Raw genomic sequence first — 23,070 nt, forward strand, 5'->3', positions numbered from 1 at the left:
TGATTGACTAATATGGATTGGATAGTGGTTAATTAACAAATTAAAGCTGTTTATTAGAAGCTCGCATATTGAAATCCCTATAAGAACTGTTGATACACTTATAGTGGTAACTTCCCATAAATACACGATTTTCTTAGAAACAGTTGGTTACACTATTTCTAAGTGTATACATAAAATATTTAACATAAATGGAACCTGAAACATCTGCAAAACCTTTCCTCAGTAAACATTATTTGTTCCTACAATGATGATAGGCTTATAATCATTTAATCATTCAACCAAGAGCATCAAGATATTTCTAAAATTCATAATTTGGAGGTACTCAATTTTACAACAATTTAAATTAGTATTCAATGTAGTGACGTTAATATACTGTACTCATAAAATATTTAAAAATTCATCCTTGTAGATACAATAAAAATTGACAGTAAAAAGTATGCTGATCATTTTGAACTAAATGATGTCCTCAAGCACACGAACTAAACATAAGCAATTTCTTTACCTACAATAATTAAAAACGTGTTGCAATATCAATCAATGATTGTATTCATAAAATAATATTGTGCAAAGTGCTACCATTCTCCATAGCAAACACATGCATTTTCTACAACTAATGAAATATGTGCTTCGGTAAAAGATAATTCATGACTTACTAAACTCCATTTCTGAAAGAAGAATCCACCTCAGTCGAGTTCTTTTATGGATGATTTTTATTTAATAATTCGTTTGATATCAATGCCTTTCAAAGAATAAATGAACCTAATAACTTATTTTTTTATTTATTTGAATTTCTATCAGTTATCAATATTTCTTATTGCTACAAAAATATGCTCAAAGATTGATTTTAACACAAAGTGAACATTATTGTTTTGCATTATCGGTTTAATCCTTTCAATAATAATAGATTGAGCTGTAGCCCTAGTATACTTTCTTTCGGTTTTCACAGTAACTGTAGGAACGCATCTCAACTAAAGTCACTGTAACTGATACAGTGGCTGTCTTGTTACAATGTAACTGTTACAAGATAAATTTAAACTTTTGACCACTTTCCTTATAGTGGCATGATATAAAATTTTAAGGGGATTAGTGATCAGTGAGAAGACTTGGAAGATCCTGATAATCCCAGTTATGGAGCAGAACTACACTAAACGTAGGTCACAGGTCAGTGAACTCACTCACTCAATGCATACATGGTGTTTAATTGCGATTTCCCGAAATGTTACTTTTTTCGCTGATGTACCTTTTTCTGAAGAACCACTGATCGGATTAGGATGGGAAAAAATACAGTTGTACTTTAGACCAGTACACACATTTTAAGCGGAAGACGTTTTAAAAATATATATAAAATTGTCTGAAAAAAAAATAAAAAATGATTTTTCCAAAAATTGACCTTTTTGTGATTAATGTAAAAAAAATAAAATTTTCCAACTTAAAAGTAATTTGTTTCGCTCCATTTGTTGAGAAAGGTCCATATAATAATGTCCTACATTTTTTTCATGATAGCCAAGTGGTTCCAGAGAAAAAGGTGCACAAAGTTTGGCAAAATAGCATTATATAGATAGGCCGTACCGAACCCCCTAAAAAACCCCCTATTAAAAAAGAGCCTGGACAGAATAGTTAGACGCTTTGAGATCAAACGTGATAAACTCACATCGTTATGAATGTTATACTTCTTTTTAATGGTTTTAAGAGTATTATTGTTTAAACCTTATTTTTGGTTGTTCTCATGGACTTTAGTCTTTACTTATATACGTTTCTTCACCATTTGATCCCTTAAGTTGATGATTTACATGTTTTACTATAATATGCTGCTTCATTTTCATTAGGCCTAGGTACTTAAAATTTAATTTATAAATTAATGAGACAATTTAAGACTACTAATAGTGTTATCACATCACTTAGTATGGGCAGCTTCATGTGCACTCGTGCAGTATTCAATTTAAACTTTAACTCTTCGTCACAATTCTTGTTTAGAATTGTAGAACTTAAATGAGTATTACCTTTTTTTAATGCACAGTTATACACCAATTTCTTGTTGATTGTTATTAAAATTTGATATTATAAATTTTCTATTCTGTTCTCTTATCAGTATGAAAGACGTAATTAGTGCTAATAAATAGTAATATATTATTATAACCACCATAGAGTTTCACAAACAATTTTTTGAAAAATTTACTTATCTTTGATTCACTTCATTCTCACTTGTGTCATTAATTAAATCCTTCTTAATATCTCTCTTGGCTACTATAACATGACACATGAGATTGTCAATCTAACTGAAGTTATAATTTTTCAAATTAAATATGTTCATAATTTATATTTTACTTTTTGTTATAAATATTAGTAATAAACGACACATTAAAACACGAGTATATCCACATATAAATTGAACCAGAGTAAAATGTAATTTTTCCAAAAACGTGTTAGTACTGGTTTCTGATATATTTAGGCAATTATAATAAATAACCTTAAAATACAATAACTAATTTAAAATTTATTCAAAAACTAGTATAAAAATATTTTAATGCAAAACATTAGGTTTTAAAACTGCTAAGCAATAGGAAATGAGAATCAAAATTCAAAATCAAAATTACTCATACATTTATTATTTACAGGTAATCGTGCTTTACAAAATGTGCTGGCACAAAACAATAAAAGTAGGTACATGAAACTATAACTAAGGTTCATAAGAATGATTGCTTAATAATTTTCTTGTCCTCATTGTGATATTAATAACAAAACATTTTATTGCTATTTTTGGTAGTTCGGTGCATGGTAGTTCATAAATGTCCATTTAAAAAATCTATTAATTAGTGATTTCCACTAATCTTCTAAAGCAACGTCAAATAAAAGTTAATTCTGGTATATTCCGTATGTGACTTTTACAATATAAAAACTATAAAAGAAGTAACTAAATGTTTACAAAACCTTTTATTTAACATAAATTACTGTGCATCCCTATTAAAAAGGTATCGTTGAGTTTTTATCACAAAATTGGACTCACTAGTAAATGTTTTATGAATGTGTGATGTGTGCTATTAGTGGCATTTCGTCATTCAACTAAGAACAATCTTGTAATTGATAAAAATAAAGAGTTTTGCATGTTCCTATTGGGACTTCATTAGATTTACTTTTTGGAACGTTTTAGTGTCATTACTAGACCCTAATATTTACAAGCCTTTGTTGTCATTGCTAATTTGAACAGTTTTTATTGATTTTATATCTCATTTGTTACCATTAGTTAGTCTCATTAGTTATATTACTTTTCAGATGATAGTGCTACTTAAATTCTTTGTACAATAATTGCTGTTGATTTTTGCTCCAGGAAAGGTTTAATGAGAAAAGCTCTACCATCATACAACCAATAAAATAGAAGGTCTTATGAAATAATTGTTTAATGCAACCGTTTCAAATTTGCCTTTAAAAATGTCACTATACAGTCAACTACAGAAATCTAGTTCCATGATTTTGTTGTAGAGCTGTTACTTATAAGCTAGAATAGAAGAAAGTAACAAAATGCCACTGGTGCTTTCTGTATTTTCTCATATTGTGTATGTGAGTGTATTCTAAGATTAAAACATTTTACAAAGGTATTTAAAAATTATCAAACCATAATAATGATGTTTCACTAATTAAAAATCGACTAAACAACAAACGTATTGCATGTTTGAATTACTTTTCAATATTACACAATTATTAGTAGATTATAACATCTAAAACACGGTAAAATGCTACTACTCCTACTAATATAAACTGATTGTTAAAAAAGTTGCACAGTTTTTTTTTCGACAAAAATAGTAGAAATATACTTGAATTAATTAGTAAAAACTGCGGGAAATGAAACTTTTGAGATTCATTTGAGATCAAAAGGAGAAATTGGAATGTTCAATAAAATCTTAACAAGTATCTTAGTAAAAATATTCTAAGAGGGTATTTTTTTAAGTAACGGTGCCGTGCGTGCACATAGCTTTGCAATTCGCGTTCACAAAAAATAATGCAAAGAAGCAGTGAGCCGTTCGAACTACGGAGCTATATGCACGAACGGCCCTTCCTTAAAACACATACCTCGAATCTATCTATGTATCGTTATGTATTATAAACGTTTAATGCGGATAATAGTTCAAATATATAACATTAGAGTTATATAAAAATATATATTTCATAAAAATAATTATTATGTGAACAATGATAGTTATTGTTGTCAATAGCTTGTAATAAATTATTTGTTCTACAATTTCATCATCTATCTGTAGAAATTTGTTAGGTGTTGAATACTTCTACTTTAAAATAAATACAATACAAAAGGGGTTTGTTTAATTTCGGCTTATTACTCAAAAGTAAGGAAAAAAGGTATCTTGCACTCTAAGTCATCAATATTTTAATCAATATTGCATTTTATGTCGACCAGCTGTTAACAGCAGCTGTAAAGCCGGGGTTTCCTAGGCACAGAACGCGGAGAGTGGAGTGCGGAAAAGTGATTTACATGGCAGTCTGCTCCGTTTCTAGGAAAGACAAGAGGAGTCCGCTCTCCGCGTTCCGCGCTCCGCGCTCCCTTTCCGTGCCTAGGAAACCCCGGCTTAAAATTGTGTAATCCCCCAAGAAATCATACATGGTATTGATCAATGTACCATTCACTGAAATGTATCAGTGAAAGGTTATCTATGACTGAATGCAATTGACCAATACAATGAGATGAAAAAGAAGTTCTTAACATATTTTTAAAAAACCCACAACCGAATTAATGAATATTTTATTGGTAACTACTTTTAATTTAGGTACGATTTTATTTTTAATTTTAAAATGCAAGATTGATGAACAATATATTTGTCATAATTCTTTGACGATGTCACTTATTTTTATAGCAAGGATGTTTTTGTAACTATAAAGTTTGATTTGATTTAAAAATTCGACTGACTCGGTACTATACTAATCAAATTTGTCAATTGATGAGTAAGGCACAAAATACCTTTTGTCACTAAAACAATCACTGTTACCGGGAGAGGAGACACTAGATCCAACAACTAACAGTGACTTTACAAAATTTAACATCTATACTGACTATTACAGTTTACAATTGTTCTTAAGTCAAGGAGAAGTAAGCCACGTAGGGTCGTACAGATGTTCCAAGGGCTGAGAGCTTAAATAATACTTACGTCAGCTGGGTTGCCATCCTGGGACCCGTCCTGCGAAGGGGTCTAGACAACAACGGTAAATCTCAAACTCAGCATTCCAACCCATTGTCACCATCAACCCACTGTCCAATCTCTGACCCACTGAATATTTTAGGGGGACGATGAAACTGACCCGATATTTTAGGAACGTTTTTAATGATGAAACTACCCCGCTCATTACAGAGCATCAATAAGGGTCGCCTCGCCATACCAGAAATGCTGAAATTGCCCCGAATGCCCGGCCAGGTAGCCGCTACGGGTCTGGGAAAAAGGGAATTATTGTTGTCCCTGCGTTCTGTCAATGACTGCAGTCTTCTAATAACTACCACAAATATCAGGAATTACTAGCTTATTTTAGGTTATGTTAAGTTAGGTTAGATTAGGTTAGGTGTTGTTAAGTTAGGTTAGGTTATGTTAGGTATTGGTATTGGTACAGAAACAATTGTGACTTGGCAGGAAAAGTAGTCGACGGCAGTTTTAGAAGACTGCAGTAGTAGTATGTTTTCTGTGACTGCAGTCACTGGCAGGACACAGGGACAAATATAATACTCTTTTTTTCCAGTCCCGTAGCGACTACCTGGCGCTCAGGGCAATTTCAGCATTTCTAGTCGAGGCGACCCTTCCTAATCCTTTTTAATGAGCGGGGCAGTTTCATCTTTTCAAATGTATTCCAGTATAATACTGGGGTCACAGACATCGTGTCTGATGAAATGAAAGGAGGCAAGGTTACAATATAAAAAAAAAACATAAAAAAAAACAACGAGGCTTTATGTGTAATAGTTTGGCAACTACCCTAAAAGATTAATGGGTTTCAATGTTCAATGATGAATGGATATGAATTGTTTTCATAATAATTTTCTTTTTGAATTTAAAATTAATGTACATGACCTTAAAAATGTTTGGGTGAAATTTCAAACAGTTTTAAAAATTATTACCTATTTTTTTGGTTGTTTTAGTATGCTGGTGTATGATGTAGCACTTCACCAGCTGATTGCTTTAAACGCCTTTTGCCGCTTATAATGTTTTCCCCGTTTTTGAGCACAAGATTTTGAATGACTTTTGACCCATATAAGATAGAGTGTTGAAATTGTTGCCACTTTATTTTTATAAGATTTAGCAGCTTATGGGAATAATTTTACATGCTATATTACTCATTTTATAAAAGTTTTTAAAACAAAATCTTAAAATTATAACTTTTAAAAGATTTAAAGAACTATAATTTTAGTTACATAATGGCTAGAATATTTTCCATAGTTGAAAAACTGTATTAATATATGTTGAATTAGTCTTTAAATTTTAGGCAAAATAGTTAAAAAACAAAAAAGTTATTCAAATTTTTGTTAACTGACAAAAACTATAAAAAAGATGAAACCATTATATTTTATAAACACCAAGGGTAGGAAATTATAGTTTTTGTGTTATCTCTCCTTGTATTTTATTATACCGAATTTAAAAAAAATACAATTTATGGTTTAACTTTTAAAAATAGGAAAAAATCCGTTAAGCCTGTCTTTTTTTTAATGGCCAAGAATATTAATAAGCCCAACAACTTAAAACACTTTATATTCGATTAGTAAAGTATGGTTATAAAAGGTCATCAAAATCTTACAAAGATCATTATTGAAAACATCAGTGGTTTCAGAGGATTAAGACGAAGGTTGCATAGGTTCAATGGTTGTAACGTACAAAACATATAAAACTGCATCTAAAAAATTAAGAGATTATTGAACAACAGGCAAGCACTTGTCTACAAGACGGACAACTCATGCTTCAAATGCAATCTGTGCGACAGCCAACCACGGTAAAATATTAAATCGTTCTCAGATTGTTACAGTGCTCGAAATAAAAACAGTAAAATAAACTTAAAACTTAGGTAATTGTTTAACAAGAATATAATGTGATTTCATTCAATACTGTTATGAATTTCGAAAAGACCCTTCAGCCCTGGCCCATTCTTAGAATTTGTCAGAAGGAGAAAGATGGAGAGTAATAAATGTCTTCGAAATTAGTTTGGTAGTATGTAATATTTTTAAATGTTAAAATTATTGTCCTGCACTGAGATGAAACATGGAAAGTACGATTCTCTCTACTTTGTTTTAAAAACCAACTATGAACCATTCAATGTAGTTGGCTGTGACACTTTAGTTACCTATATGATTCAAAATTCCATTATGATCAACTACTTTCAATACAAACTATGCATTCGAATATTTAAAGCACTTTCAAGATAGAATTTAAAATGTTAACCAATGTTGATCAATTTTATATGAAACATAAAAGCATGTTTACTGTAAGTATTCAAATAAAAGAATAATCAAGATATACTAAAAATTTTTATTGAATTTCAACCGAATAAAACTCCCAGTTAGTCTAATTAAAAAGAAAATTGTACCTTATGGTGAAGGTATTCATGCATAATTCTTTAACACTTTATTAGATAATCATAAATTTTTAATTAGTGTAAAACGGATTAGGAAGAATCAAAATAAGAGATTCGTTAACGTTGTAGTCGTAATTTGGTAAAATCACCGTTTCCCACATACCTTGACATTTCCTCCTCCTGGAGTATGTTTGAGGTTATCCTTAGATCCTACTTTTGGTTTTGCTTTATCTTTGAAGTCCAGTTTGACACTTTCAATCTTCTTCTCGCCACCGCCAGGCTTGTGTGTTGCATTGTCCAGAGAACCCACTTTAGGTTTAGCCTCCCACTTCAGTTTTACTTGAGGTATCTGCAGTAAAGATAAAATATTCATCAAATCGAAAGTACACTTCAATTGAATTATCTGTCCAGCCAGTCGTCATGTTAAGCGCTACAACCAAAGATTAAAGGTTTACAATCTTTTAAACCAAGCTCAGAGATAAGAGTTGATTACTCGTAAATCTCTTATGAATGGGAATCAACAAGCTTTCAAGTTGATGAATGAACGTCAATGGCTCTTAGCCTTGTAAGTAGGCTACCTTAACACTGTGATAGTTACAATGGAATCCCCCGGTAGGTGTATTTTTGGATCATCATTGGGAATTAATTCAGTTGTTATTATTAATCTACAGAAGCTGCAGTGGTAATTCACTCAGATTACTTTGATAAACAAAGAATAGATTGTTTTAATCATATTTTTAAGAAATTCCTCTTTAACCTTGAATTTATATTGGCCTCGAGACTGCGTGCAAAACGTGGCCATCAAAACAAGAGCGGGTACAGTACAAGAGTAAAATGTACTGATATCCTTTAGGGCGGGTCCCACAACATTGCTGGCATGGATTCTGAACCACTTAATCAACAAGCTTGGAAAGGCATAAGTAAGTGGATACAACCTTCTTTATGAAGCAAGAAGAAGGTGGTTGGAGGTTTTTTTTACCTCCAAGCTATTCCCGACATGATGCTAACACTGTGAGGGAGAACGTTAAAATATAATATGTACCCACAGAGAAGTAATATGATGTACCCTAGAAGTAGTGAGCTTTATTATGTATTAACCATAAATAAACCCAAGAAAGACAGAAACGGACAAATTCAAGACAAAGAGGATGCTGATTGTATTCTCTTCATTAATTAGTAAGTAGAATCAGTTAAAATTTTTAAGGGATTTGAATTATCTGGAATACTTTCAAAAACTAAAGTTTTACTTAGTTAGAGAACCCCTAAACTATGTTATCTCCAAATATTCAGAGGAAGACTAATTAAGCAAGTCCAACCTTGGGTTGATCGGTAGTGCAAAGAGGTGGATTATTACCTGACCCAGTTTCTGACAGGTTATGGCTTTTCCCCGTTGTACCTGTTCAGGATGGGTAAAGCCGTGTCACCCGATTGAATTTACTTCCCGGGTACTCCTGACGATGCAGAACACACTTTCGTCCACTTCCCACGTTAAATAAATCCCCACCTGGGGGCTCATTACCATGAAGGCCTGCTGTCGGTGGACTAAGTCATCCCGATGATGAAGCATAAGGATAATTGAACCACTATGCTACATTTAGTCAATGTATTCTCTGTGCCAAGATACTCGACCTGGACCAGGATTAAGGCTAAGTCATAAACAAATTGTATACCAGAAACTGTGTGAGCCCTGAGAGCTTAGGTCAATGATGAGATGCCCTAAAGCAATATGACAATCAATCACATGTTTGTTTCCAACAGAGTAGAGGGTTTTTTGAGTGAGTAGTCTGATCAATTCAGGAGTTTTACCCTAAAGGCTGGCCACATGTGTGGGTAAAAGCATTTTCCCTCCTCTACCTAAAAAGGTTCTGATACTTCGAGAGCCTGAGTCAGGAGAACTTTGGGCAAACTTTAAAGCTGGCCAGCTGATAAAATAGCTGGCCTATATAGTGAAATATACTGTGCCAATACCTTACTATCCACTACCAATTGGTTGCTAAGCATTGTTACCTTCTTATCCCCACCACCAGGCTGATATGCGTCGTTCTTTGCTGCTATCCTGGGCTCAGCTTTCCAGTCCAGCTTCCGATGCTCAATTTTTACATTTCCACCACCAGGTTTATGAGTTGCATTTTGCAGGGAACCGATTTTCGACTTGACTGTTTTAAGGTTTGGTGATGGAGCTGCACCCACTTGAATTTTATTCATAGGAACTTCTGAAACAAAAATTGTTTTAGAAATATTATGGTTTTAAGTTAAATGCAATACTAAGTTTAAAATGTTTGTGAGACACTAAAATCTTTTTAGTGATAACGTTTTACTTATTTAATGTCCTTGCTTCAGGCTCTAGCCGAGAACCAGTTTACACAATACTTCAAGCTTATAGGCCTAGAGAGTTGCAGAATTGTGACATAGCTAAAACTATTTGTAATTGTTGCGATTTAATCTCGGGATCTCATGGAGCGAAGCCCCACACTCTGCCACTAGACCAGCTTGCTCCCCTTAGTGATATAATAGAACTGATGGGGTTTGGGAAGTATGTATTAACAACCCTACCCCTTACATAGCTAAAAATGCTCCAAGCGTTATCAATGTAGATCCACATAACAGATTTTATGTCCGATAACAGATTAAATTTCTTTTCATCAACGTGAATCCTCTCAACACCATAGGTGAAGCTAACTCTAACTTACAGTTGTAAGTAAGTTCCCATCCACTGGATCCCTGCTTATCACAAATAAACCGTTGTTATTTTCTCTTTATTCAATTAAATCTGCAGTTTCTCTCTAGTCATTTAAAAAGTAGGTATTCAAGTGTTTATGGAACAAATGCTATTATTAGATAAATAATGTTTCCGCTAATTATTTTGCAGTATTATTTTTTTTTTCTGTAACTGTTAGTGTGATAATTGTGATTATTCACTATTCATGTATATTGAGTACAGAACGAATAAAGGATTATCTTATTTCATTAGATTGATTTGGTGGGATTTTATCATAGGCATAGAACCCTGCTCTTTAGCAACTAGTGCAACAAATGCACCCCATCCCAATAATAATTTATTAAAATACAAAAACTTAACAACGTTTATCATTTTGGCTACAAGATCAGAAAACCATTAACCACTTGTTCTTCTTATTACAAATTTCCCCATGAGGAAAAATAAGTACAATAGAATGTAAATAGTTTATTGGTTTAACTGTTTGGGCCCCATAATAACTTTTAACTAACATCGACAATTAAAACTTTCAGTAGATAACAATTAAAATAGTTTATTTTACAAACCGCCCCAGCTAAAGGAGAATTTACTAGGCCAAAGAAAACACTCTAAATCAAATCATATAAAACATGCAGACAATTTCATGTAATTTACAACAACACACAAAAACAAGAATTAGATCAAACCACATGTGTGTAGGCCTGTATCATGTTTGGAAAGCGTAGACCTTCTACAATTGATAGCCACGATAGTAAATTGCCTCTTAAAATATGGATGATTCCTTTTTGGTATATCAAAATTATATATTTAAAAAAAAACTGAAGAGTGAGGAAAGAGAGTATTGTGAAGAGTGAAGTATAAATAAATACAAGAAAATACAACACAAATTTCTAATTACGTTAAGAAGCCATTACATATTAAAACAATAAGGATTCATCTTCATTTACTTGAACCATACAATGTAGATATAATAGCTAAATCCGAAATAGAAAAAAAACAAATATTATGTTAAGGTGAATTTGAACTATTTCCTGTGATACATTTGAAAATAATTTATTACAAGTTATTATTTTTAGTTTAGGGATACTCTGGAAATAATAACTGAGTCTAAGATAATCCTCTGAAAGTCTTGATAATAACCTCTCCTAACTGATACTTAAGCAGATTTTAAGTACCGTTGCCTATTTTTCTTTAGAATTTATTTAGTTTTAAATACATTTTACAAACACAAATCTGTGAAAATACATTTGTTAAACGATTGTTATTACTCAGTAGTGAAAACATGAAGCCAAAGGTCGATGCTAGGGGTCTATTTTGGACTCACCAATGGCTGTCTGAGTTTGGGTAGAATTTTTCAAAGGTATGCGACTTTTGGGGGGTAATGCCAAATATGCGGGGCTGAATCCCTCCATGATCCCCAAAGTAGTTGTGCCTAAGCAATATTCCTAACTAACTAACTTAGTACGTCCTAAACCTTAGTCCTATTTAAAAAATTACATTAAATAAAATAAATACAAATAGGCTAGCAAAATAAACTTTACCTAAGCAAACATATCCCATTCCAGAGTCTTGATCTCAATTTAAACTAAACTACACCAATGAGATAATACAGTAATTAATTGTCATCAGATTATGTTCAAGCATAACAAATGCTAGCAAATTTAGAGAAAAATAATTCAACACTTGAATCATGTTTTATCTGTTTTATGTAAAGAATAATTCAAGATAATATGTTTAGTTATTTTCCAAACAAATAAAAAGTATTTTTTTCATTATCTATTTCATTAACATCTGACTAGGAAATTAAAAAAAAATCCTTTGGGAGGCTTAAAGGCGCTGCATCTATAATTAGGATTTTATTTAACACATATGAAATATTTTTATTTTTTTATTTTTAACTGAATGTATAAAATATTTTATAGTGTAAGCTATGCATTCGTAATATAACAGAAAAATTTCAACAAGTTAAATGTAACAATGCTGTTACTGTTTAAAGAACAATTATGTTAAACATACCACCCCTCCTCTCCTCTAGAATAATTGACTAGTTGTAACCAACTGTTATCCGATATGATGATTGTACAAGAAAAAGTTAGGTTATGAACATAAGGTAATGAGCCTTTATACTATACAAAATGTATAACTGTGAGTAATTTAATTTTTAGTGATATATATATATAATTTTAAAAATTCTAATATTTAAGATGTTCTATATATGCAGAACTAATGCCATGAAGAAGTGAAACTTTGTTTAAAAAGTTGATTTTAATGAAGGTCTAGTGTTTACTCCATATTAATCTTCTCTAAACTATAGAGCCTTGTCGGGTGTTTTAGAGTTGCTAACAACTGGTAGATTTACAACGCTTGGATTTATAAATCTCAGAATAAGATCATTTCTATTTGTTTTATTTGTAGCGGCCTATTAATATTTTGAGGTTATAACAGATTTAACTAACCGTAAGTTGTTTAAGGTAATTTTTTAAGCGTGATTTTTTCAAATTCAAGGAAAACATCCCCTGACCGAATCTATCGTTTTTCTTTTTAAATAAAGTTAAGACCTTTATTAATATTTCTCTACTTCTTAATATACTTCAAATTTGCTATATATTACTTATCTACTTACTCTTTTTCTCAGCTGTTGGTGGAGCTTCTGGGGTTTTTGGAGAATTCTTAGATGATTTCGTCGGTGAGGGCAATGTAGAAAGTTTCTTTGGGGCAGGGATTTTTGATGGTGACTTTGATGGGGATGAGAGCCCATTAGTTGTTGGTCCATCCTAAAAATTAAAAAATTTAAATAAGATATAACTATAATTAAAAGCGTTACTTAGACTATTATTTTTCAATTTTCTTACAATTTGTCAATTTAGTTATATAAAAAAATATTAGTAAGAGTGTAAATCATTGACACTGACAAAAATAAAATTTCAAAATTGAAACCCACTAGTATCTAATAAGTTTTCCAATTTTGTCCACCCCCTCATAAAACCTGAAATTTAGAAATACGAGAATGTAATAAACCATGTTGTAACATGTTTATAAATTGATCAAATACATTTTATTATAAGCCTAGCCTATGAATGTACGGTAAGATTATTTTCAATATCACACAGTACACTTATTATCACAACAGTTCTACATTAGAATCGTTTAGGATATTTATCCTTTAAAGAATATTTTTTTGTAAAAAATGATTCAATCTTATCTTTGTTTCAAATGACGTAAAATGTTAGTTTTTATTTTAATCCGTTGCAGTTGCTGATTCATAAAGTTACTTACTTTTCTCTGCGTACTCTCATCAACACCACTGTCATGATCACCATCTGAAAAAAATAATAACGTAAACATAATAACATAGTTTCAGACAACAAATCAATACAAGGAAATACATAGTGTAGTTAACAAGTAGAAAAGTTTCCAAAAACAATTGTTAAGATCAAAGTTTTATGAGTTTCTGGACATTTATTTCCTCACCAGAAAATTATTTTAGTCTTTATTAGAAGTGCTAAACTTTAGCTGAGCAAAAACATTAACAAAATCTTGGCTTGATCAAAGATCACAAGCTCGCACCCCACTAATGTTTCTTGTATACCAAGTAGCATGAAAACTGTTTGAACTGGTAATCAATCAATTTTAAAACACGTTTAATATAAGTTTGGTATTGAAACTGTTTTGATATAAGCTGTAAACAAGTTTAAAATTGTTTTGATACAAGTTTTAAACAATTTTGATACTGGTTTAAACCAATTTTAAAACCAGTCACGAAACTTGTATTAAAACTGATTTGATATTTGTTTGGAACAATTTTGATACAAGTTTAAAACAATTTTAAAACCGGTCACAAAACTTGTATTAAAACAGTTTTGATATGAGTTTGAAAAAATGTTGATACAAGTAGTTTAAAACAATTTTTAAACCAGTCAAAAAACTTATATTAAATTGTTTTGATACAAGTTTGAAAAAATTTGTATACAATATATTATTTTTTTATAAATTTTTATACAGTCAATTAATTACAATTAGTCAAAAGTTGATTGACTAGTTTTTCAATCTGGGATGCCTGATCTGGACTCATTCCAGTAGTCCATATATGGCCAGATCTGAGAACTACCTTTTAAATATATAGCCCCAAACCATTACTGGTAACTGCAACACTTCTGATTTTTAATTTATTTTTACAAGTTATTTGTGAATGAAAATGCATTCCAATTTAAAGTGACAAACAATTAATGCTATGGAGAACATTTAAATATTGAAATAAAAAAAAAAAAAAAAAAAAAACAGTGCAACCGAAAACAAAAGGTTAGGTTGCTATTTAATTCCTTACTTATAAAAATTGTCATTATACCACTTTTGAGTGAAAAATGTTTGAAAATGTACACCATTTTATACTTATATTACAATAAATACAATTTGATTAATTTGCGTGTATATATATATATATATAGCAAATTTATATATATATTAAAAAATATTGGTTTTAAAAATGTGTAGTTAATAAAAATTTTTTCCTTAATTTTAACATAAACTTGGAACTCTTCTATTGAACCAAAAAATGTAGGTTCTTTAAAATCAAGTACCCAGATCTGGACCCAGGTGACTAAACAATCAAATATTACTACTCATACACATATTTTGTACAATTTTAAATACAACAAAATCTTCAAAGTGGTGGCTAATTTTCAAATGGTACCAAGTGTAAATAAGGAGAATATTAAACTAATTATTAATTAACTGTACCTTTGCTATCAAACAGCCACAAATATCAATGTCACGTAATTGGGCGTTATTAATTACATTCTTCAAATGACACAATGTAAGAAAAATCTTGTCCAAGTTTAATTACGACACCTAATACAGCTTATCGTATTCGTTATGGCTTTCGTTACACCAATAAATATGAAGCGGCCGTGGTGTAGTGGGTAAGTGGGTTCAAATTCCGACCGGAATTATGTTAATTTTATTAAATATTTCACTTTTTAATTTTTATTGTTTTTTAATACATAGTTTATATAATTCAATGTTTTGAAACAAGTTACAAATTGTTTTAGAAGAAGTATAAACTGTTTTCAAGTTTAAAACTGTTTCGATACTGAAAAAATTCCAAATATTACTTGTATTCAATTTTAAAACAAGTTTAAAAAAACTGTTTTGAAATTGCTTTGATATAGTTGAAATGCTACTTGGGTGTTGTTAAAAAACCCTGACTAATAAAGTTATTAGTTCCTTGTATCTTTTTTTCGTGATTGAATAATTTTCAAGAATATGAATAATGAAAAAACGTAAGCTGAAAGTTCTTAAGTGCTTAAGGTAGGGTTCATTCTACCTTATGGTTTAATCATAATGTATTCATAGTTTGTGAATAAAAACATTCATAAACAATAAAAGTGTACTTATTCTGAACTCTTGTTATAAAAGGGTAAACGAATTGTAACAACATTTACAATTTGTTTCTGCCCCACTTGATTTATTTTTATTTCTTTACAGATTTATGGCCTGATACTCAAAGGCATAAAGTCAACAGTCGAACACTTACCCTATTAATCCAGACTATTATACTAAAAATATTAACAACAAATCACGATAGCACTGTACTCTGGAAAGTCCAAACCGTCAACATATATTAGATATATAACCCAGCTGCTACTTGATATATATGTGACAGAATCATGACATGTCATGCTAGAGATACATAACATTTAAAGTTTCAAAACTGTAGCAGAAGTTAACATGCTACCACAGTGAAAGATATTACTGAACTATCTTTTGGAGACAACTTCCCTATGAAAACATAAGATGATTATGTTATACCATTTTCAGATAAAACTGCTGTTGAGTATATAACTTTCTGTTCCAAATGTTGGCACTCATTGGTGTTTAAAACATATGAATTTATAATTAGATACACATAGTTGTTGTGTTCCTTGAAATTTTGAAAATTGTCAACAAATCTGTACTCTTTTTAAAACTGTAAACAATATAACTGATTTTGGATAACCACAAAATGTAGGAAATGTATTTTTATTTTGTAAACATACTAAACTGTAAGATGTTGTTGACTGTTATAAATTATTACTATAACTTCCAAAATATTCACAAATTGAATATTCGGTCACTTAACCATACATTGGTTAAATTTTATGAAATAGTTTGTCAATCTAGGTTTAAAAAGAGAGATTTATTGTAAAACATAGCAGCAGTGAATGTTATTTGGATAGAAGATTTAGAAGTAAAATTATAAATACAATACGATTGGCTAGAAAATTTGACACTAAACACCCAATAGTAAATAAGCATACATGTACTCGTGTAGCGTTAGGCAATAAAATGTAAGATTAATTATATATTCTAGATAAAAGTCCCGTGACAGTTAAACAGTTCAAAAACTAATACAAATAGACCTACTAAATTTGGTACAAAGTTACTGATCAAAAACATAATTGTCAATGATGTGCTACATTCCAAGGGGGGCCCGGTAGGAGTCAGAAGAAAATCTTAAATGTAAGTATATGTTAATGCACATTGAATATTGATCAAGAGCCGGTATTTTTAAACTTATAAAAAGTTCAGACTCCACAAATATATTTTTTTACAATATTTTAAAAATTATGTATAATAAGATATATGTTTGTACTAGACAATTAAAATTAGTTGTGAGATTTGAAATAGTGAACCTTTAGTTTTGGTACATTCTGTATTCGAAAAATATTGAAATATTCTAAAAAATATCTTTTGGGACAGGGTTTGTGAGAAAAAATTCCATTTCATTATTGGGGGACCAACAGTTGGTTGAAATCAATAGTGAAGTCGACTTTCAGGAGATTCACCTTGTTTATTTTAGTTAAGGTAACTCATGTTGATTTCTATAAAATGTATTACTTCAATCTAAGATACAAAAAGCCGCCACTTATCAAGAACTTGAGTTTATGCGTTATAGTATATCTTATAATCTAATAAGCAAAGTTTGATTTGATCAAATGTATGATGGTGTTGTTTGATTAGACGTAATCTATCAATCAAATGCACATTTATCAAGTGTTTTCGATTCATTTGTTTTATTCCGTTTAGGATATATATCTGTGGAGCAAGGTACCAGATAGCGAAGCATTTGTCTCTGATAGAAAATCAATAGTCCGACATGCAATGAACATTCCTCTCCTATAAAAGATACTTAAATGTTGTGGATCCAACCAAACTCTGGGTCAACTAACCCATATTTCACATAGTCTCTGGTGGAATATCTGACTGCATTTAAATGATGCGGAACAAAAATAGATTCTCAACATATTGCACAGTTGCTGATGTTGATATTGTACTTGGAATACATTGTTTTCTAAAAGGGTATTCAGAATGTATTTCATTGTAGATATAAATACCCCCGTCACAGCAAACCTGCATACTAAGCGAATTTCCGTTTACCCGGCTTGATTTCTACTAAAATATTCCCAAAAAAATTTCAGATCCCTAATAACCTCCTATTTCCCTATTTCCTGTTTAATAACCCTATTTTCCTATTTAAATAACATTAATTTTAGTGATTAGTTAGGTTTGCTGCTACGGGGAAGATATTGAGTTGTGTTTTTTTATTATTGAAATATTGATAGCTTAGTATGAAATAAACCAAATTGCCAAATTTGATTAAAATATATCTATAAACAAGCAAACTACAACAGTTTATTTATTCTCCATAAGAATAACATGGGAATTTTAAATTTACAGTTTTTTTAAATTTTCTCCGTGGTCAATGAATATTCAAAAACACTTCAATATACTAAATTATTTGTTTTTTCAAAATGGTCTAGAGAGAAATTTAGAAATGTTATGTTTTTAGGGTCAAAATTAGAAAAACCCATTTTTACCCCACAAAACCCCCATAAACCTCTGTTGCCATAGTCCGATTATGCTGGTTCGCGAACTCGTTCGAATAAACGTAGGTTTACACTTTTGTACCAAATGTCATCAAAATTGGATCATTTTTGCTTGAGTTATCGCGCTAACGGACACATATATGAATTTGAACGGATGGTGTTTTTGGCCTATGGGGACCTCTAAATGAAAAAGTAAATCGGTCCCTGGTCTAGGTCTTACCATGAGACCTACGGTAATAGCTTATTCCCTATATGGGAAATTCGCTAAAAGTAGAGTAAAAGGGTATATTCGAATTCGGTAAGTCATAAAAACCGAAAATATATCACTGTGTTCATAAATTGTTTCAATACTTAAGGACTTTATTCGCAACACAAATTTTTTTCTTTATAGAATACCTTATCAAATTCATGTGTCTAGATACACGAATTTTATTTTTATTCCTGCACCATCGCGTAAATTACGACTTTTCATGAGGCCGTGTTTGACGTAAATAAGCACTGAATATTTTAAAACTGTTTGATCAAATTATCTTACTATCTAAATCAAATTACGAATTTTAAATTTTTTATTGTATAGTTAAAACTTTATGGACTCGGAAAAAGACTGTAAGGTTCATGGTATTTGTAAACAAGAATATTAATAAAATATAGCTTTTTTCTCCTATGTGCTTTTAAAGTAAAAAGTAATTTTGTAAAACTTGTAATTTCAAACAGTGTATGGAATTAAAAGGTATACGTAGGTAATCTTTACATGTATAATTAACAATGCATATGTATAAGGAACTATAAATCTCACGTTATGTATAAGCTGTTTTGTTTTCTCTACAAATCGTTGTGTGAAGTGTTTTTAGAATATACTGGTCTACAACTGAATTGAGTCGTCACTGTCCTAGTTTTTATATTTTTTTAGTATAACGTTCTAGGTTATAAAAGCGTATTTTGGTAATATAAAATTTCATTCCTAAAATCGCAAGAGTACGTAGGTAAACAATATGCACTACCCCCACCGTTTTGTAACAGGTATGTCAGAGATTTGATATACAATTTTAATTTAGTAATTGTATCACATTATACAACAATATTGAATTCTTTAAGCGATCTAGAAAGGAAAAATGCATTCACTACTGTAGATTTTTCCGTATCATACAAAAACTATGGGTCTTTTAACCTTTGTAATGTTATTTCATACAACTTCGGTCTTAGTTATCGATTGTTGGGTATTTGGAACGATAGTTAAATTGGATTGATGGATTTCAATTCAACTACATATCACAACAAAGTTATATTTTTTAAATAACTGATTTGTATGATAGTTTTAAGAACTTTATTTACTGTTTTTAAGTTTGGATATACAGTATAACTAGTTGCAATTCGTCCAGGATTGTTATTGATAAAAATGTTTACATTAAAATATCCAAACTTGAAGATGTCTTACCGGATCTTTTACACTCTTGGGCCTCGGTTTTGACACGGGTGAAATATACAAAAATGCAGGGTAAAGTTGTTTCCAGACTACACACACCATTCGCAGATTTTAATTTCATAGTTTGTTTATTTTAAAGGCAAAACAAACATGTTTATTAATAACCTCTCCAGCTAAAATGGCTTGAAAAAAACTAGTTTGAATAGCCCGATGAAAGGTGTCAAATCGATATTAATATTATTTTCAAATATAGCTTTTACCTTCTTTACATGTTCACCTTAGATGCGTCCCACCACATTTTGTTATAATTATAACGATCAAATTATAATTAGAAAATGTTATTGATTTTTGAGATAGTAAATATTTATTGTAGAAGTGTGTTGAAATACTTACTCTGACCTACTCAATTATTGATCTCCTAGACGAGTTATTTTTAAATGTCATTATGATAGTAGAAACTCAAATTTTGGTCAAAGAGGATTTAATTTTTTAACTTTTGGAAATAGTAAGACATTTTTGTAAGGTTATGTAAGACATTTGTATTTAAAGTAACTGATTTAAAATAATGGAGACATTGGCAATCAATTAAACGAATATGTACCTGATTTTAACTTAGTGGTATGTATCATATAATCCATGTTCTTTTATTTTACATGTTTACACGCTATTCCCATTAGAAGCATCTCCAAATAAAATAAAACACGAAAAGTTTCCCGATATTTTACCTATATTTCAGATGTTGATAAAAGGGTCTGGAGAAACTCTTTCCGCTAGAAATTTAATAGACTTTCAAAAAAATATCCTTAAACAAACGCCGATACATTTGCTTAAACCTGGTTAAATGTTACTCGACTACTGTCCGAGCAGTTAGTAGCGAATTGACTAGTTGTATCTACATTACCTGGATACAATTTACCTGGAGTTTTGGGAGTTTTTGGTCTTTTCCCACTTGGTTTCCTCTGTAAAGGGGACCTGGGGTCATTTCCTTTTCCTGCAGAGGACGTCCGTGAAGGTGTCCTTACCAAAGGAGTCTTCCTCCCTTCGTTGTCAGAGCTATTACCAAGATCTTGTTTCAAAGATGGGGATCTCTTTAATGATTTTGGTCTCTCAGTTTTATTTGAATGATCGAAATTCTCACTAATATCAGGGGTTTTGCTTGGTGTATCCTCACGTGAATGAGACCCACTGTCTTTTTCAGGTAATGGGGTCCCTGCAGTTGATTCATTCCCTTTTACTGATATAGGAGTACTGTTCTGTGAAATATCTGGACTTTTTGAATTCAATTGATCGCTTTGCTGATTATCTTTCCCAACCGGAAGGGGAGTTGTTATGCGAGACTGATCATTGGATTTAGGGATAGGTGAAACAGAACCACTCAGAACAGAGGGTGGTTTCTCTGGGCCAACACCGGAGGGTCCTGTTTTGTTTGTCTGATCCGCTGGGGGCGCAGGAGATGTTCTGTTGTCCTCCCCATTAGATGGAGTTAACTTACCAGAATCTGATTTAGAATCATCACTTCTAGAGGTTTGTCTTAAATCTGGTGTCGGCTTTGGTGTCATTGGTGAGTTATTTGGAGTTATGCTTCTGCTTTCAATTCTTTGCCGATCCAAACTGTCCTGTGGAGAAATACTCTGTGGCCTTGGACTTTGAAAGTCGGGCTTGGGAGAGAGTGGTGGAGTACTTTGGCTGTCGGGCCTGTACTGAAATGGTGTTTTTACCATGTCTGAGCTCAAAGGCCTCGCGAGAGGACTCTCTCTAGGAATAAGTTTCGGTTCTCCTCTGTTGTCTAGTCCTGAGGGAGCCCTAACCTCAAAGCTTTGTCTACTCTCTGTTCGAGAAAGTGGTCTGGGAGAACTATTCAAATCAGGAGGCAAACCCGGCCTAGGACCACTGGGGGGTCTCATCGTAGGTGTATGAACTCTGTTCATTCGCGGATCATTTACAGAACTGTAAACTACATCGTCATCATCATCTTTAGGAGTTCGTGGAGGACCCGGTGGAGTCTCTCTGCCTCTTTCTCCCATCGGACGAGGAGGATTGGGGGAGAACATACCTGACTGAGGATTCATACCTCTGGGCTCCATACTTCTTACGGAATCATTTCTCTGCATGTCAAAAGGCTGTCTCCTATCGCCACCACTCATCACTCTCTGTACTCCTTGTGGAGGAAGAGGTGAAGGGCTTTCCCTCCCTTCTTGTGGCATCGGTCTTTGCATAGGTGTCCCAAATTTTTGGGGATTGTTTCCAGAGGGTGGCCTTCCATTATACATCATATTTGGAGGGCTTTGCATTCCTGGGTTGGGACTTTGCATACCCGGATTAGGGCTCCCTCTACCCAATCCTGTGTTGACTGTCTGCCCATCTCCTGGAGGTCTTTGCATGACATTTTGATCTGAGGGCTGCATCGGCCTGCCTTCAAACTGAGGCCGTCTTATTGGTACAAATTGCTGTCTAACGTCAGCAGGTAGTTTCTGCTTGAGCAAGACCCAAGGGTTCGGTCTCCTCACGATATTTTGAGGAGGAGCTTGTCTCGGTATAGGAGGAGGCTGAGGGGTTTTAGGAGACTGTGGCTGAGATGGGAGGGCTTGAGAATCTCTAGGGACCGGGTTGAAGTTCAAAGGCTTCTTATCCGGTTGATTTATGTAGACCCTTTGATAATCTTGATTTTGTGTGGGCGACTCAGCTCTCCTTTGTAGTTGAGGTCGGAAGTGTTGAGGTTGATTTGGAGGCTGAGGACCACTGGGTCTGTAGTTGTTTGGAGGAGGCCTTTGAAAGTTCTGAGGCTGAAAGTTTAATGGCGAGCCTGGTCTTTGTTGAGGAGGTGCGGGGACAAAGGTTCGACTTTCAGACCTCCTCAGAGGTACACCTCTTGTCGGGGACCCATAAGCAGGTGATCGAGGGGGTGGTGGGGGTTGGAGAGGGAGAGGGTGGTACTCAGGTTGTATTGACTGATACTCCTGATGTGATGCTTGATACTCTGTAGCACTCTGATATTCTTGGTACTCTTGTTGACCTGTGTGATACTCTTGGGTTGGATGCTGATACTCAGATGAAGGAGTACTCTGGTACTCAACTGGGCCACTTTGGTAGTCTGAGGAGGATGAAACTCTTTGGTACTCGTTTGTGCCACTCACCTGAAAAAAATAAAATAATATTAGCAAATAGATCAAAATCGTTAAAACAATTCTTTTTGGCAATCACATTTAGATGTTCAGTTTTTTTTCTACGACTAAGATCAATAAACTTTCCTATTCATTCATATACCTTTTCCGTATGTATAATTTTGTGCAATACTATGAATTGAGTCCCCTGTGTTTAGTAATTACTTAAAAACACTATTTCCCATAATTGTGTCTTACTGCATAAAGTCAAAAGTCAATATTCGTATGCCGACTGAGTCAATTAAATCCAATTAACTACTTTACCATGAATCATTATAACTGATTAAAAATATCGATATACAACTTTTAGTAAAAAGAATTTGGTACTTTCGTATTATACGGAGGCCACTTATT

The 23,070-nt window shown here is 32.3% G+C and overlaps 1 protein-coding gene across 1 annotated transcript in view; it reads right to left on the reverse strand.

The window, feature by feature from the left end:
• LOC128999085 (protein piccolo-like) overlaps positions 1-22,439 on the reverse strand; it is a 44,310-nt gene extending 21,871 nt beyond the window's left edge. The window contains exons 1-8 of the mRNA XM_054425441.1: positions 22,422-22,439; positions 20,472-22,338; positions 13,544-13,587; positions 12,891-13,041; positions 11,592-11,699; positions 9,559-9,764; positions 7,715-7,900; positions 5,154-5,195 (exon numbers count right to left, since the gene is read on the reverse strand). Coding sequence (XP_054281416.1) covers positions 5,154-5,195; positions 7,715-7,900; positions 9,559-9,764; positions 11,592-11,699; positions 12,891-13,041; positions 13,544-13,587; positions 20,472-22,338; positions 22,422-22,439 — 2,622 coding nt within the window. The remainder of the gene's footprint in view (positions 1-5,153; positions 5,196-7,714; positions 7,901-9,558; positions 9,765-11,591; positions 11,700-12,890; positions 13,042-13,543; positions 13,588-20,471; positions 22,339-22,421) is intronic.
• Positions 22,440-23,070: the final 631 nt, after the last annotated feature.

This window comes from Macrosteles quadrilineatus, unplaced genomic scaffold, assembly GCF_028750875.1.
Source record: "Macrosteles quadrilineatus isolate MER2022 unplaced genomic scaffold, UCM_ALF_1.0 Scaffold_7__1_contigs__length_78375512, whole genome shotgun sequence".
Lineage (NCBI taxonomy): Eukaryota > Metazoa > Arthropoda > Insecta > Hemiptera > Cicadellidae > Macrosteles > Macrosteles quadrilineatus.